The following is a 16,786-nucleotide window of genomic DNA, read 5'->3' as shown; positions in this document are numbered from 1 at the left end:
GGAAGGAAGGAAGGAAGGAAGGAAGGAAGGAAGGAAGGAAGGAAGGAAGGAAGGAAGGAAGGAAGGAAGGAAGGAAGCTTTATTCCCTGAGCACAGAATGAAGCCACAGTCCTATGACATTTATTGCAGAAAGCTTCTAAAAGTGATTTTGGTCCAGCCCCCCTCCTTTACTTGGCAAAGTGAAATAAAGAATTACCTTAAAGTATTTCAATCCAAATACTCAAGTACCTGCTGTATTCCAGGTATTAGTTCATGGGTCAAATTTTGCAGACTCCTTTGGCATAGACATGTCTATTTATGAGACAGTTCCTCACCACCCTCTCCCTGGGGCTTCAGAACTCAAGGCTGACTCTTTCAGACAGAGACAGGATCCTGGCAAGGGAAAGACATCACAGGACAGATGCTTCCTCCCATGCAGTAAGGGTCAGGCTGGATCTTGGGTCCATGCATGACAAAGCAGGCACACTATCTGAGAGAACTACTTTGCTGACCCCATAGTGTTCACTTCTGAGCCTCTAAAATGAACTAAGGGTAGGTAAGAATTAGTGGAAAGAACAGAAATCTAAGCCCTGGAACCACATAATGGAATTAAATACTGTGGAGTTTTATGCCAATCACCCAACCACTTTTTTTCCCCTTTTTAATCAGAGCACTGTTGAGCTCTGGATTATGTTAGTGTTAGGGATTGAATGTGGGGTCTTTGGTGCCTCAGGCATAAGAGTTTTTTGTATGACCACTATGATATCTCCCCAGCCCTCAGTCTTTTCTTTTTAAAGTGAAAGGATTGACTATTTTACTAAGCCAATCAAACCCACTAACATTGACAAATCAGACTATCTGCCCCCACCCCCACCAAAATAAAACATAAATAATTGTACTGAGTAGTTCGAAAGTCCTCAGAGACTGGGAAATTGCATTAAAACATTAAGTATTTATTAAAGAAAAATTACTAACACAGACATGTAATTCTAATGAAAATAATTAACAGGAAAAATAGTTAACATGAATAAAATCTATTGCCATTTAAGAAGTAATTTGGAGGAAAAGATACAAGGAATAAGAAAACTTGGTTAAGTCCCAAAAGCTATTACTGAGAAAGATAAATAAATATATATTTAGGCTTTGACCTGTTTTTCTAAGTACACTTTCCAAACATATGTAACTAAAGTAATTAGATTAAATGATTCTAAATTATATAAATTACCACTCTGCTGGGGCTAGGATATTGTCTTCTGTTTCTTATTTGACTAATGAGCTATATTTTCTGTACTGAAATACTAATTCAATTATTGATCTCCCTAATCATGGACCAGAAAACATGAAATCATCATTGGTATCAATAGCATACATAATCCTGTATCAAAGAATTAGATATTTTACGGCATTTATCTCGTTTAATGCGCCGTTAACATGGTAACATTATCACAGCAGTGTTCTCACAATTGATTTTATGTGTCTCTACTGTAGTTTTCTCATTTACAACTCTTAAATAAAATTTCATTTTTAATTTAAAAAATTTGAGTCTCTTAAAAAATTCAAAAAAAATTGAGTGCTCAAGTAAGCCCAATTTTTGAGCTATAAAAGATTAATCTTGTTTCTTTATATCTCATCTAAAAAAAAAAACGAGTAAGAGGGAGAACTATTTCTTCTCTCTGAAATTCTAAATTTGGCCAAATATCACGAATCAATCTCATCTTTCAATTTGCTATTATGTTCATAGTAACTGATTAGACAAAAAGTTAAGAAGTAGGCAGAAACCTCTTTTCCCAATGATTCAAAAGTCAGGATTGTCCAGTTTGACAGCTCTAGAGACCAATGCAGACGGTTACCAGGAAGTTCCTGACCCAGCAGCCCTGGCCACTGCCCAGTAACTCAGAAAATGCAGGAGGGAAACTCTTTCTCCTTCTAAGTAAGTATTTAAATGCTCTTGGTCTCTACTGCTTGAAATTAATTCAGGAGCTTAAAAAAAAATCAACCTGGTTTTAATTTTTTAATTATTTCAAACTTTACACTAGGACTCTACATTTGCTTTTCTTTTCCTGTTTTTTGGGGGGAGAGGGGTTGGGGGACACAGTGCTTATTTGTTTGCTCAAATTAAAGCTAGAAGCCTTGGACGCCTTGAGTTAATCTAGTTCTACCCCTTACTAGCAAACAGAGACCTTGAGCAAGTTCTTTAACTCTGCCTCCCAGTGCCTTCAAGGGAATGCAGGGTCAATAGCGTCTCCACCAATCTCCAGAGCTAAAGAGGGCAAATTTAAAGCTTCCATACTAGCCCCTGAAAATGTGCTCAAACTCCAGTGACTTTTCGGTGGCTTCTACCACCGTATTACTGAAATTTCAAGGTCTCCCTTTTATCACCTGTAGAGCCCAAGGAAATAATATAAATCTCCAGGTATGTAACAAAGGTAGAAAATATTTTATATGAACCATTTAGTGCAGCTTCTCAACAAATCACAGTCCCATTTTACAAACATTAGTTCCTTGTCTATCCAACATTAAGCTATGCTACTCATTAGCTCTATCTTGCTGTTTTTTTATTCTACCCTTTCGATCTTTCTCTCAATACACATCTAAAACTGCACTGTGGACTCCTGGGAGTGGCTCTGGATGATGCCATCCCTTCAAGCTTGAAGTAGATGCTAACTGAATAAACTCACTGAGACTACAGCAGCACCAGTGAGCACTATTTGTAAAGGCTTTCAGAATAACATTATAATGGGGTTTGATTGCTTCTCAACTGCAGGAGTGTGGGATATACTTGAGCTTCAGAAAATTAACAGGTGCGACCATGGGCTATAAAGATCATCTCTAGCAGAAGACTAAATAAGGCACTAAATACTGGGGATTGGCAGGAGGCTCACCACACAGTGGGCACGTGATATCTATCACATGCAGGGGCCTGGGATGGAGTCCTGGACACCAGGTAGGGGTGTCTGCAGGGGGGAAGCATCATAGCAATGCTGCAGTATCCCGTCCCCACCCCCCTTCTCTCAGAAGGCATGAACAGCCACCAGAAGAGATGGAATCCTGAGGGCAAAGAGCCCCAGCAGTAAGGGGGGGGAGAGAAAAGGAAAAGAACCAAATGAATGAAAAACACCCCCAGGCTATCCAATCACAGTGTCATGTCTGAGTCAAGAACAATGGATCTGCAAGATTTAGTTGCAAGCTTGAACAGGACCCACAAAGGAAGATCTGCCCAGCTCACTCCCCCACCCCAGTCCTGGGGTTCTTTTATTGCTGTTTGTATGGCTGGTTGGTTGATTTTTGTTTCAAGTGTTAACTCTCAAGATAGTGCTCATCTGTGGCTCTGGATATTCCTGATTCTTATAAGCAGTTCCCAACAACCATACACAGTCTATTAGCAATTTTAAATATGTGAGAATAATTTTTTATTCTTTAATTTATGTATGTTATTTGTTTAAACTGCTACTAAGCTGTAGGTACAAGAATACTCACTAATTTTCTATAAAGCCAAGCTACTCAAATGCCCTTTAAGCTCCCGTCTATGTATATCTTTTCTGTTCCTTCAGTAACTTTGGCATTATTAGCTCATGTTGGATTGGCACTAGGTTCCAACTTCAACTTTTTGTAAACTATACTTTAGTATGCTGAAGTCATTCTTTTCCAGGATACATACAAATAACTGTATTTTATAAAGCTAACTCTTAAAGATGCTGCTAAATGACAAGCATGTAGAAAAATGCATGCATAGAGACAGCAAAGGCGCTGAGAATACTCCACACACTCTCTAGTGTGAGTACAACTAAACTCTTTGGATTCTGTGGTTTTAGTACATATGAGGCTCCTGGCTTGATCCAGATAATATGCTGGAGAGACCTTCTGGTCAATTTCTCCCATTCTCAAATAAAAAGAAGGGAGAGAGAGAGGGAGGAGGGAGGGAGGGAGGGAGGGAGGGAGGGAGGGAGGGAGGGAGGGAGGGAGGGAGGGAGGGGATGGCTGGCTGAAGGTGTGCTATCCTGAAACTGATACAATGCTTTAAGCTCATGGAGACAAACTTCTAAACTGTCCAAGTACTGAATCTTACAAAACTTTTATATCCATCAGTTTTGTTTGACTACCCACTAGCACAGAAATCCTTTAGTTAGCTAGCAGTGTTCGGTCACCTGTGTTAAGACGCTCCTTTGTCTCCTTGCAGTCTCAGTACCAGTTATCACATGTAAATGATACTGGTCAATTTCTGTTATGCACAATAATTCTTCAGCTGTTTCCCAATGGTGGTCCCCATGCGCTCTTCTTAAGACAATTTAAAAAAGCCTCCTTCTTTTCTATGAGGGGAGCAAAGAGTTCAAAATGCACTGAGGCTATTTCTACTACCAAGAACTACAATTCAGAGTCAGCAATGGGAGAAGAATCCAACCAGCTAGCATATGCATTCCACCAGAGAGAACTTTCACCAAAGTGAGAGTCATAAAGAGCCCAACTGTTCAACCCTGAAACCTGATCAAACCACACAATAGTTAAGTAACACTGAGGAAAAGCATGATACACCAATAACTGTAAGACTAGCACCCATATTTCTGGATTTCCAGGATAGCATTCTTTAAAGCTCACGTCAATGTCCTCTCTAGTACAGTAATAAGCAAGGTGTGGCTGGGATAGTAGCCCAGCGGTAAAGCACGTTTCACTTGGATGAGAAGCTGAGATCCTGGATCTGACTCCTACAACCCATCTCCACTAGCCTGCAGAAGAGCTATTACTACAGTGGTGTTTCAAACCCTTCTTGAAATCAGTTAAGAAAAAAAAGAAAAAAACACCTCTCTCAATATCTTCATTTATCTCTATTACAATCTAAAACTACTTCAACAATAATGGCCAAGCTGTGGCCACCATGGCTATATACTTGGTAAAAATGTATTTTATGCAGCCTCTCTATGGCAGACAGTATAAACCGACTGATCTTGAAATGAAGAACAACCATGGTGGTGAGGAGTCCTGGTTCTGATTTCTCACTGAATCTCTTAGTTTCCTCCTATGTTGCTACTGCACTGCCCATTCCTTAACTGCTGACTTCCCTCCCAGTACTCTAACCTCAGCCTTGTGCTTGTTTTTCATACAAGTCTCAAGTATGTTAAGGTGGCAAATGCACAGCACAATTTGATCTCTCTCATCAGGAAGTCTAGCAGATGGTATTTCATGGATCTACCCCCACCAAGCTAGGGAGTTATTGTGCATAATGAATAATTCCAATTGGCCCATTAACATTCTTTTATGGGTTTCTCATTAGTTAAATGCTGTTAAGAGATAGGTGGCAAGAGGTACTATATGCACAAAGAAAATTGATGAGACAATTGCCACTAGGGGCTTTATTTTCTAGAGACTAGGAAGAGACTCCCTTTACTCTTCACAGTAGAAATGTCTGTTCACATGTCTGCTTGCTCTCTAGAAGGAACACGGACGATGGAGCTATCAAAAGCAGAGAACTAGAAAGGATAATGGGGGGAAAACAAAATTAGGAGAAAACAGGAGAATGGAGAGAGAGAGAGGAGAGGGGTACTATTTAAAGCACACAGAAGCATCCCGCTACATCAAATTATTTCATATTTTTATGTGAAAGGTAGCACTTGCTACCAAAGTAACTAGGGCATATAAATGTCTATGAGGCTACGTGAAGTCTCCCCCAGGAGCAGGGCAGTTCTGTCCAGGAGAAAGAGACAACTAACTGTACTGTAAATGCACAGAATATACACTAGCAAGTTGGTGTTTTCAATAACTACCTGCTACACACTTGCTTCCAGGAAAGATGGAAAGTACAAACCGCTACTTGGAGCAGTCAAATATTTCTCTCTTAAAGAGATATTTCAAACACTAAAATATACAGAATTCAAATACTTATACGTTACAATAATTTCAAATATGGGTTGAAACTAGAGAAAATTAGAAAATAAATAACCTTCCAAATGAAAGAACCTCCATGCCTGAAATAATTTCAAAAATATTTAAAAGAATGTATTTTTCTAGTTTGGTTTTCAGCATATTCTGAAAGCAAAGATTAGTCCATACTCAACACACTTTAGCAAACTGCAATCTAGTACGTTTTGATTTTAAATGTCACAGCTCTTTAAGACAAAGTTTTCCTTCTTGCTGCTATTCCTAAAATTACAAACAGTGAATAAATCCCTTCTGTCTACTTCTACTTGTCTGGTCAAATCTACTTATAGATAATAAATAAAACAAGATGTACAATAAACTGTAAAATATTTAGATGAAAAAATGTTATAGTGTCTATTTACATGTTATTTTTCATTTGCATAGTGAACACCAAGACTTTTACTAAGAATCCACAAGCGAAAGAGCCAGTTTACTGCTATTTATCCATAGTGAATCATTTGTGAGGATGCACATAAAACGTGAAAAAGCACACATGGGATAGCAGTGACCAACGTGCCAAAGCAACTTCATGTTCAGCCTTTCAGCCCTTATCAATACAAAAGCCTAAAGTTTAACCCCTGGGAACAGCCTATAGATTTAAGCGAATGGATTTACAATCCATAAAGATACACACACGTTTAGACCAAATCGTTGTGAACAAATGAAAAAAGTTTCTTCTCCACCAACGAAAATATCAACAAACAGAACACGTTTTTATAACTTTACACACTGTACCTTTCTACTTTCTTTAAAAATGGGGTTTTTTTGTTTATTTGTGATGAAGGTGTGTGTGTGTGTGTGTGTGTGTGTGTGTGTGTGTGTGTGTGTGTGTGTGTGTGTAGGAAGAGAGAGAACTAAACTAGCACTCTGCCCCCCTTGAAATGCCAGGGGCCAAGCTCAGGCTGACATACCTGAGTTTATTCACTGTAACACCTCCCCATATTACTCTGGTATCTCTGTAAAAGCACTGTTATCTTTCCCACACCAACTCTAGTACATAGAATACCTAAGTTCTATTCAAAAAACAAAACTTTTTGTACACTCCAGAGGATTCCAAGCATGTTAAAGAAAGGAAAACATTTCAAGACATTCATGATAATTTGACGTGTGTGTGTGTGTGTGTGTGTGTGTGTGTGTGTGTAGGAGTCCCTAATTTATCTGACTTGAGAAAGACAGATCTCAATTGCTAATAAAAGCTTAGTTAATGAACAGACTGAGCATCATTTTCACCAAAGCACTGAAGACATATAGGCTAGCGAGAAAAGCTGCTAAATAAGTCTCTGGTAGGAACAAAGAAATAAGGAAAAATAAGCCTCTAGTAGAGGCAGGTGTTGGCAGCTGAAATGCTGGCAAAGTACCCAGTGATTTAAACTTAAGGTTAATATCTAAGATTTGAAGAGCTTTTACCTGAAGCCAAGACCTAGGACCCATAAACAAGGGCAAATCCACAAACAGCAAAACAGAATCAAAACTGTATACACAGCTCTTCAGAAAAAAAACAATCATCATCAATTTGGGATTCCAACAAAGTTCATGTTATCTTCAGAGATTTAACTTTGAGAGTTTCTTTTTTAAAATTCTAATTAGATCTAAAACATCATGCTTGTTTCCTATCAGGGACTGCCTTTAAAATGATACATGTGGGAGTCAGGTGGTAGCAAAGCAGGTTAAGTGCACATGGTGTGAAGCGCAAGGACCGGTGTAAGGATCCCGGTTCGAGCCCTCAGCTCCACACCTGCAGGGGAGTCGCTTCACAGGCGGTGAAGCAGGTCTGCAGGTGTCTGTCTTTCTCTCCCCCTCTCTGTCTTCCCCTCCTCTCTCCATTTCTCTCTGTCCTATCTAACAGTGATGACATCAATGACAATAATAACTACAACAGTAAAGACAAGGGCAGCAAAAGGGAATAAAAAAAAAAAAAAGACACATGTGAGCCATCTGGGGAGTGGTGCAGTGGTCTGAGTTGGACTTGGAAGTATGGGAGTCCCTTGTTTGATCCCTGGCACCATATATGCCAGAGTGCTGCTCTGACCTCACTATTTCTTTCTGTATCTAATGGGAAAAAATAAATTTTAAAAAATCCATGCATGTGATAAATAATGATTAAAGTTTGTGAGGGTTTAGAGAAGTGCCTCATAAGTAATGTTTAAAGGAACTGACTGTTTTTAAAGTTATCGCTCATTAAGGAAGAAAAATGAAGGACAGTGAATGTAATTTCAATTCCAAATAGTAGAAGGGTTTTAGGTGTGGGTGTACTGACAATTAATATACTAGTCCAAATTCTAAATATGCAACAAAAAGTTCAATTTCAATTGTTAATAGGCTCTAATTAATGAATCTATTTTAGTACACACTATCCTATAAAATTACAAGAAAATAAAAACCTGCTGCTCCCATCCAAATTCCCCCCCCCCCCAAAGATCATGCCTATGATTGGGAGGGAATGGGATGGGAGGGCAGAGGAGGGGAGAGGAGGGGACACTGTAAAGACTCACCTTTTGTTGACTGGCTTTTCATCCTTCTCATAGGGTCGAACAAACCATTTCCCAATCCTAACGAAGTTCTTATCCATTAGGCACCTACAAGAATTCCATCAAAAATTACTTTTATACCTTCAATAACAGATGGACAATCACTAAATCAGTTCCACAGATGATACAGAATATTGAAAATAAAAATATCCAATTAAACTTTCAAAATGTTTTATTACTTAAAATTGTAATCTTTATTATTTTTATTATATCTTGTTAGTATCACCCATGTATTAAGTATTAAATAAGTAAATTGGTTGCTATGTTCCTGAAATGTCTAAAACTTCATTTCTGTGTCCTCAAGAATGGCAAGTGGGGGAAAAGGATGTTGTAAATGGAGGTAGGATTTCATCTGAAAACTACAGCAATATCCTCCCCCAAGACACTATTACCAATTTTGCGGGTGTTTGTGCCAGCTCATTCTTGCTTGGCACGTAGAAGACAATACTTAGAAAGGAACTCAGTTAATAAACGTACAGTTTTTATTTCTTTTTTCTAGGTATGGTGAAGCAATTGGTTCGGACTTTGCAAGAAAAGGAGTTCCAGTCTTTTCTTCAATAATAAATATCTGCCATCCTCATACGGGAATGGCTGGGCATTCACTGGGCTTCACCACCCAACCACAGAGTGACCTTTGTCAGGTGCGTTAAATGGCAATTGAGCTCAATTCACAGGATGCCAAATGCACGCGATCAACTGAGCTGACAACACTGTAGAAAGCTCTAAGTACACTGGGTGCCAGCACACTACAGCTATATCACAACTGCCAGGTGGCCAACTGTGACATGCCATAATCTGTGAGGAGTATCTTGATTTTAAAAATATATAAATAAGCATTTTGGAATTGATGAAATGCAAAAACTCTTAACATCACCCCAACAAAACGACACATTTTGTAAGGAAATCTGTCAGAAAACTAGACATAACTCTTTTGTAAAAAATTCTATCTACCTAGCGATGAGCCGCATAACAATTCTTTATTCAACGGTCAGGCACTTCTGCACATGGCTATTGTCTCTGTGGTTTCCATTAGGCCAAGGAGGGTGGAAACAATTCAAGCCTTCATCCACCTCATTACAGGTTAGATGGGGTAGCAGATTCTTTCACATGGGGGCCACTGTGGGATTCCCTTCAGGCAGCTGGTTTGGATTTCTGCTGCACCAAGTCAACTGTTACTGCCAGTTTTGTTTTGAGAATGAATTTCTACAAGCTACCTTGCTCATAATGAGGCAAATAATCTTTACCAAAGTAACTCAGTTTGTTTTCCTAAGATGATAACCCAACATGGTTATTCAACCAAAAGACTCCATGACTCTACTATGCCAGAATAGGAAATACAGATTCTATCCCAGGCATCTCATGCCAGTGATAATCTGCTTCTCCTCCCTCCATTAAGCATTAAGAAATAAATTACGTTGTTTTTGTTGTTTTAAGGAAGTGCTCAAGAAATAAAGCAAAAAAACCAAAAAAAAAAAAACAAAAAACCACAACTCCACAGTTCATTAGTTCTTCACACTACAGACAGAGGGCAGGAGAGCTCACTTGGCTAGTGTGCTGCTGTGACACATGTGAGATCCAGGTTCCAGCCTGGCCCTACCACACTCAAAGATGCCTCAGTGCCTCCCCTCCCCCATCCGGAGAGGGGGGGAGAGAGGGGGGGAGAGAGAGAGAGAGAGAGAGAGAGAGAGAGAGAGAGAGCTAGATATTTCCATTGGAGAACCCCACTGTATTTGCTATCAGGCTCCTTCCAACAGTAACTACAGTAATTACTAGTGAAGGCACCACTATTGCTGCCACCCACTACCACACTGGATTAGTAGCAACAGTATATATCAGTTTAGTACTTGTAATAATTGCGTCGGATATAAAGCCGGCTTTTATGCATAAGCTGAGGCACACTGAGAATGTCACCTATACAGAGTCGCACAGGTAACTGACGCCTAAACTGTGGTTAAGTTTAGGTGTATCTAGCCACGGAGTGAAGACACTGGGCTATTACCATACACTGACTCTTGTGCTGCCACATTTCCTCATTTTAAAAATGCAGAGGCATCTATCAAATGTTTCTTTATTCTCCAGAGCTGTTATTAAATTGAAGATGTAACTTAAAATTGATAATGCTTAGCAGGAAGTAATAGAGCATGTAACGGGCACTGAATCACATCAGACACTAAACACTCTTCTTCTGACACCCAGCCTCACTTAATAAACACCACTTCACACAAAGTATTCATTCTCTTAGCTAGGTCCTGAAGGTCAGATTCAAAAGAATTCAGTAACAGAGAAAGCAGCATGTATTTCTATTTTTCAGGTAGAAAATATTCCATGCTAGCAGTCTAGAGATTGCATAATGTGAGAGAGAACTAGACGGTGTGTTTCTGACTAAAGAGGATAGTGTATGAAGTCTGTGTCAATACCCCTGCCTTTCTATTAAGTATAAGTCACAAATTTCATTTGCTTTATTCTGGAGCAAATTAATGTGTTGTGGGGGAGGGGGAGGTTACAGAGGGAGAGAGGTGTCAGTCAAGACTGCTCAGGTCTTTGCTCAGGCAAAGAGCCAAGGAGGTGGCCCACTGGGTAGAGCATAGGCCTTGCATGCATGAAGCACTGGGTTCTATCCCTGGTACTGATAATGCTGAAGCAATCCTCTTGCCTACCTCCCCAACACAACACTGATTTAAACACTATTTGAAAGTCTCACATTCTGTGTTAATATCTCTCCTGGGGTTCCCAGTATAGATCACATTTCTTTATCAAGCAATGTTGTTATCACCAACAGTTATTTAACACCAAAACATGAAACTTCCATGGAAGCTACTAGTGCTATCATTTCTAACCCTTTGGTTCCAAATGAAAGTCATAAATGACTCATGTGATTTTTCCCCCTCCAGGGTTATCACAGGGGCTCAGTGCCTGCACTATGAAGCCACTTGTCCTGGAGAACTTTTTTCCCATTTTGTTGCCCTTGTTGTTGCTGTTATTATTGCATTGCTGTTGTTGTTGGATAGGACAGAGAGAAATGGAGATATAAGGGGAAGACAGAGAGGGGGAAAGAAAGACAGGCACCTGCAAACCTGCTTCACCACCTGTGAAGCGACCCACCTAAAGGTGGGGAGCCGGGGGTTCGAACAAGGATCCTTGTGCCAGTCCTTGCGCTTTGCGCCCTGTGTGCTTAACCCGCTACGCTATCATCCACCGCCCAACTCATGCGATTTTCAATGGCTAATCAGCTTCTTTCAATGATTTACTACGAACTGAAAGGGAAATGTGGAACACATAATTGTTTGGGATAAGGCAGGGTTTTCACTTAGTTTTTTTTTGGTTTTTTTTTTAAGAACTACTAGGTTTGCAACTACTTCAGAAGAGAGCACAGCAACTCAGTCAGCAGTTATACATCAGAAAGTTAACCAAAACAAAGTGTCACCAAGAAGACCTCAGAAAGTTGGAGTCAAATAAGAAAAGTTGCTGAACACTGTTCCTTATTTTTATTCTGACCCTCAAGCCAACAGAATTGCTGAGGTAGATGCAAGTGTGTGCAAAAGTTTTGTTTTCACTCAAGAAACAAGGAGAGGAGAAAACAGAAAACGGAAGGCGGAAAAGGGGGGGGGCTCAACAAACATTACTATCAAGTGAACACAAAACAAAACAAACAAAAACCAAACAACAACAAATCTTCTCTCACTGTGGTTTTCACACACATAAAGATAGTCCGGGTCTTGCCCTCACTCCAAGCATGGGCAGCACAGGAATATGCCCATAAACTCCTCCCTGGTCTAGAATCTCTCCATTTCAGTCTGCTCATCCTTCCTTTCCCATACCAGTGTACTCAGCCTCCCTTTACAAACAAGCACTCTTGCTACCAAGATGTAATGAGTCATTTCAGAGGCTCTCCCCCTCCCAAGAAACTATGAACAATAAGGGGGCAGACACAAAAAAAGATCTTCTTCACTGAAATCACCCAACAAATGTTTGCGTACCTATTATGTAATACACTTTGTTTTGCTTTATACAGTAGGTATGCAATAAATATGTGACAAATGAATGCTGAGCTCCAAGAAGTGCTGTCCTTCTCAACAGAGTGGCACTATTCTTCCTCCTAAGCACCAAGCACACACAGCCTCAGAGTACTATTTGAAGTTTGTTGTGCGCATGGACTCCTGCTAGAGAGTATACAACATTTGAAGATGGGAAGAAATTACATAGATCATTTATTCGTCTCTTCTCCTTCCAGAATAAACTCAGCACAGGTGTTAAATGATTAGGAAAACTGCCACTACTGATCAAATATTTGAATTAACTTGGGAGAACAGAAATTCTCTCTATCTCTCTCTCTGTCTCTGTCTCTCTCTCTCTCTCTCTCATATCATAGCACTGTTAAGTGCTTGTTTATGGTGGTGCTGGGAATTGAATCTGAGACCTCTGATCCCTCTGGCAATAATTCTGTTGCTATAAAGAAACCTTTTTTTTTTTTTTGCCTCCAAGGATATTGCTGGGGCTCAGTGCCTGCACCATGAATCCACTGCTCCTGGAGGCCATTTTTGCCCCTTTTGTTGCCCTTATTGGTTGTTGGATAGGACAGAGAGAAATGGAGAGAAGAGGGGAAGACAGAGAGGGGGAGAGAAAGACAGTCACCTGCAGACCTGCTTCACTGCCTATGAATCGACTCCCCTGCAGGTGGGGAGCTGGGGGCTCAAACCGGGATCCTTACGCCGGTCCTTGCACTTTGAGCCACGTGAGCTTAACCCACTGAGCTACTACCCGACCCCCTTAAACAAACCTTTTAAAGTGAGGGGATTCTAAAGCATAAATATTAAATAACATCAGGGACAAAATTTCCCTTTCTTTACTCAACCTTTATTTTACTATTTGAGGGTCAGAAGTTTAAACTTATATTGACAAATAAACTTCTGGGTATACTCCAATTACTAAACATTGCTGTGAATCAATATCATGAATAGAGCTAAGAATATACATATACCTGTCAGTAAACCCTTCTTATCCACTAAGATTTTCAAAATTATTTACCACCAAACATAATAATTATGTAAAGCAGTATATTATCTTGCATGGTCATTATGTGATTCTAGATTTTTTAAAAACCCTTATTTAAGGAATAGTAGTAATAGGAAATTTTTTCTAAGAGATAATCTATGATGATTTTCCACCCACCCCCCACAAAATAAAGGCAAAGTGTGTGTGTGTGTGTGTGTGTGTGTGTGTGTGTGTGTGTGTGTGTGTGTGCGCGTCTTAAAATGTTTTATGTCACTCCTTATGGCTCTAAATGCATAAACAGAAGTCAACTTGACTGAGGTTGTCAGCCCTCATCTCAAACTCCATGTCATATGCCAGAATACTATAGGACTACAGGCATGAGAACAACAGCCATGAGCTATTTCCCAGATGGGACATAGTTAGGAGATACAGAAGAGTCTCACCACTGTCTCTGGCTGGTAACTTCTGTGCCCTTCAAAATGATATGGGTATGACAGCTCTTTTGGACTGAAAAGTTCACAGCTAGTGTTCTACTACACCCTCCACCAAACTGTTGTCATGTAACCTCAACCACAATATTCTCACCAGGATCACAATGCTGGGCTGGGGAGTGGTGTGCCCCTTTGAGTGCTGCGTCCTCCTTGAAAGTAAGTGTTTAAAACCAAATGATCCACTGTGCTGCTTCCTTTAGATAAATGCACACAGTGGCAATTTACTAAAATGGAAATGTACGGATTATTCCTTTCCTACTTCTTTATCACATTATATGCCAGGATCCTCTCTGTTCTCTGCATATCTTTAACTAGACCTGTGCCCACTGCCATGCTTTAGTGAAAGCATAATTTCGAAACCCCGAACTTCTGGTACACTCAAGAAGTGCTTTCTGAGGGTCTTTGCCACTGGATCACAATGCCACAACAAACTGAAAACTACTACAGATACAGCATTAATGCTTTCATAATTCTAATTCCGACTTGTCCATGATAAATTTACACTTTTCCAAATGACCATCTTCGTTATAAAACCAACTCTTGGCAAGCCAAGAAGCTCTGAGCCAAAGGCAATTTTACAGCTGCCTCACTACGGGAGAAATATGCTGACAATCCATTAGGAGAGCAGCACCAGTGGGGCCCACTCTGAAGAGCCATTATGTTTTACAAATGTCAAATACCCACAGATTAAAGTCTCCCTAAGTAAGCATGGACAGGATAGAGCATTCCAGCTTCAAAAGACCCATGTAATCTTCTATTGTGCTCAAAGTACTGGCTTGCATTTTAGAGGTAAGAAATACCTGCTCATCAGAAGCAGCTTATATACTTTATTCTCAAAACTTAAGAAAATAAAAATTAAAATCCACATCTACTACCACATGTAAAGCCAATTTTACAGCATGATAATAGCTCCTCCCCCCACCCCCCCACCCCCGAAAGCTATAAAAGCAGTATTTTCTCATCCTGAGAGGCTGTCACAGTGGACAAAGTGTTGAACCCTCATGTATGAGGTCCTGGGTTCAATCTCCAATCACCTACGCCGGGGTGATGCTCTGCTTCATTTTCCCCCTTTTTCATTAATAAGTGAATCTTTAAAAAAGAAAAAAAAAAAAGATTTTCGAAGTCCCATATGCAATACAATTCACCGTGACAAAAATAAAAATTCTGGGGGACGTGAACTGCATGGACTTTCTAGTTTTTAAAAACATTTTTCAACCCAACATTTTACTTCATTCAGTTAGATAAAAAATATATATATAAAGACAGTATCAATTTTATTTACAGAAGAGAAACAACCCTAAAATCTTCAATACTGCAAATACCAAATGAAAAACTGCTGTGGACCACAGTTTTCTATAATCTCTTCACAAAGTACTTTTCTGGTAGAGTGAGAATATCAGAAACTTAATATACAAGATGCTATTTCTCAAAATTTCAGTATACATTTATAACACAACTACATTTCAATAAACTTAGTAATGAAGAACAGCCTAGCATAGTCGATTATTGGGGGGGAGGAAAAAGAGCAGGAGGAGGAAGAGGAAGAGTGTGTGAGCAGGGAAAAGACAGTACAAAAAGGGAGGTCATACACAAAACATCTATCTCTAAGCAATGCAGAAATGAACTTCTAGAAATATACTACCTATAAAAATAAGTAAAAATAAAATCCAGTGAGTTAACCTGGGTCTAATACATTGATGGAAAATACTCTAGTAAGCAACAGTGATGGGGTTTTTGTATGTTTTGTTTTATATCAAAGCCCAGATCAGCTCTAGCTTATGATCACCATAGGACTGAATCTGGGACCTCAGAGCCTGAGGAGAGAAAGGCTTTGCATAACCATTATGCTATTTTTCCCCCCTGTAATAGACAGATGCTATTGACTAGGCATGTAAAATACAGTGTAACCAAACACTGAGAAGTTACAGGAGAAATCAGCAGATGAAAGTGTTTCATTTCATCATGGTATCTCAGAATAAAAACATTTTCTACACAGAATAATCACTGTAGTAAATAGAAATATGTCAGTATCAATCAATACAACACAAATATAATTCTCTTGTCTGTGAAATTTGCAGTGTTCCCTTAATTTCTATGGTGAAATTATAATCCACTGTAGTGACTCAGCACTCTTTAATACAAGCAACAGCAAGCTTTCTAAAATAAAATGGATTTATATAACTCCTGCTGAGCTGAGTGAGAGCTTTTCATGGCAGAAATTCCCTTTTAATTAAAGAATCTGTATTCTTAACAAATAAAAAAACAGAGTGGCCCAGGAGGTGGCGCAGTGGCTAGGGCACTGGACTCTTAAGCATGGGGCAGCACATGTAGTGGAGTGATGTCTAGTTCTTTCTCTCGCCTGTCATTTCTCATGAATAAGTAAGATCTTCAAAATAAACAAAAACAAATAAAAAACAGAAAGAGTAGCTCATTTTACAAACTCTGTTCATATGAAAGGTAAGAAGTGGCTTAAGGAGAGGCTGGGAGATATCTGCATGTTAGAGCCAAGGGCTATATACCTGAGGCCTCCAGGTTCAATCCCCTAAGCTCCATATTCCAGATGTGCCGTGCTCTGCCCTTACATCTCTCACATAAAACAAAAAAATCATTCAAAAAAAATTTTTTTACAGAAAGCAGAAACACACATAGGAAGAGTCATTCCTTAATAATCTGTTTCAATAGTCTTGTTTCCACTGGGAAAACAAGCCCATCTTATCTGAATAGAAATGGAGGTTCCATTCCTGACACTGCATGTCGCAGAGTGCTCTGGCTCTGGCTCTGGCTCTGGCTCTGGCTCTGGCTCTGGCTCTGGCTCTGGATCTGGCTCTGCTCTTCATTTCACTTCTCCCACCCACTCCTGCCCCCCACTTCATATGAAACTCCCTC

At 39.7% G+C, this 16,786-nt stretch overlaps 1 protein-coding gene across 3 annotated transcripts in view; it reads right to left on the bottom strand.

The window, feature by feature from the left end:
* Positions 1 to 16,786, bottom strand: part of MED13L (mediator complex subunit 13L) — a 269,894-nt gene that overhangs the window by 106,086 nt on the left and 147,022 nt on the right. For all 3 annotated transcript variants that reach the window (XM_060193027.1, XM_060193028.1, XM_007528774.2), the window contains exon 4: positions 8,382 to 8,465. In XM_060193027.1, the coding sequence (XP_060049010.1) occupies positions 8,382 to 8,465 (84 nt within the window). The remainder of the gene's footprint in view (positions 1 to 8,381; positions 8,466 to 16,786) is intronic.

The sequence above is a fragment of the Erinaceus europaeus genome, chromosome 6 (assembly GCF_950295315.1).
Source record: "Erinaceus europaeus chromosome 6, mEriEur2.1, whole genome shotgun sequence".
NCBI lineage: Eukaryota > Metazoa > Chordata > Mammalia > Eulipotyphla > Erinaceidae > Erinaceus > Erinaceus europaeus.
This window is presented reverse-complemented; position numbering and strand designations above follow the sequence as displayed.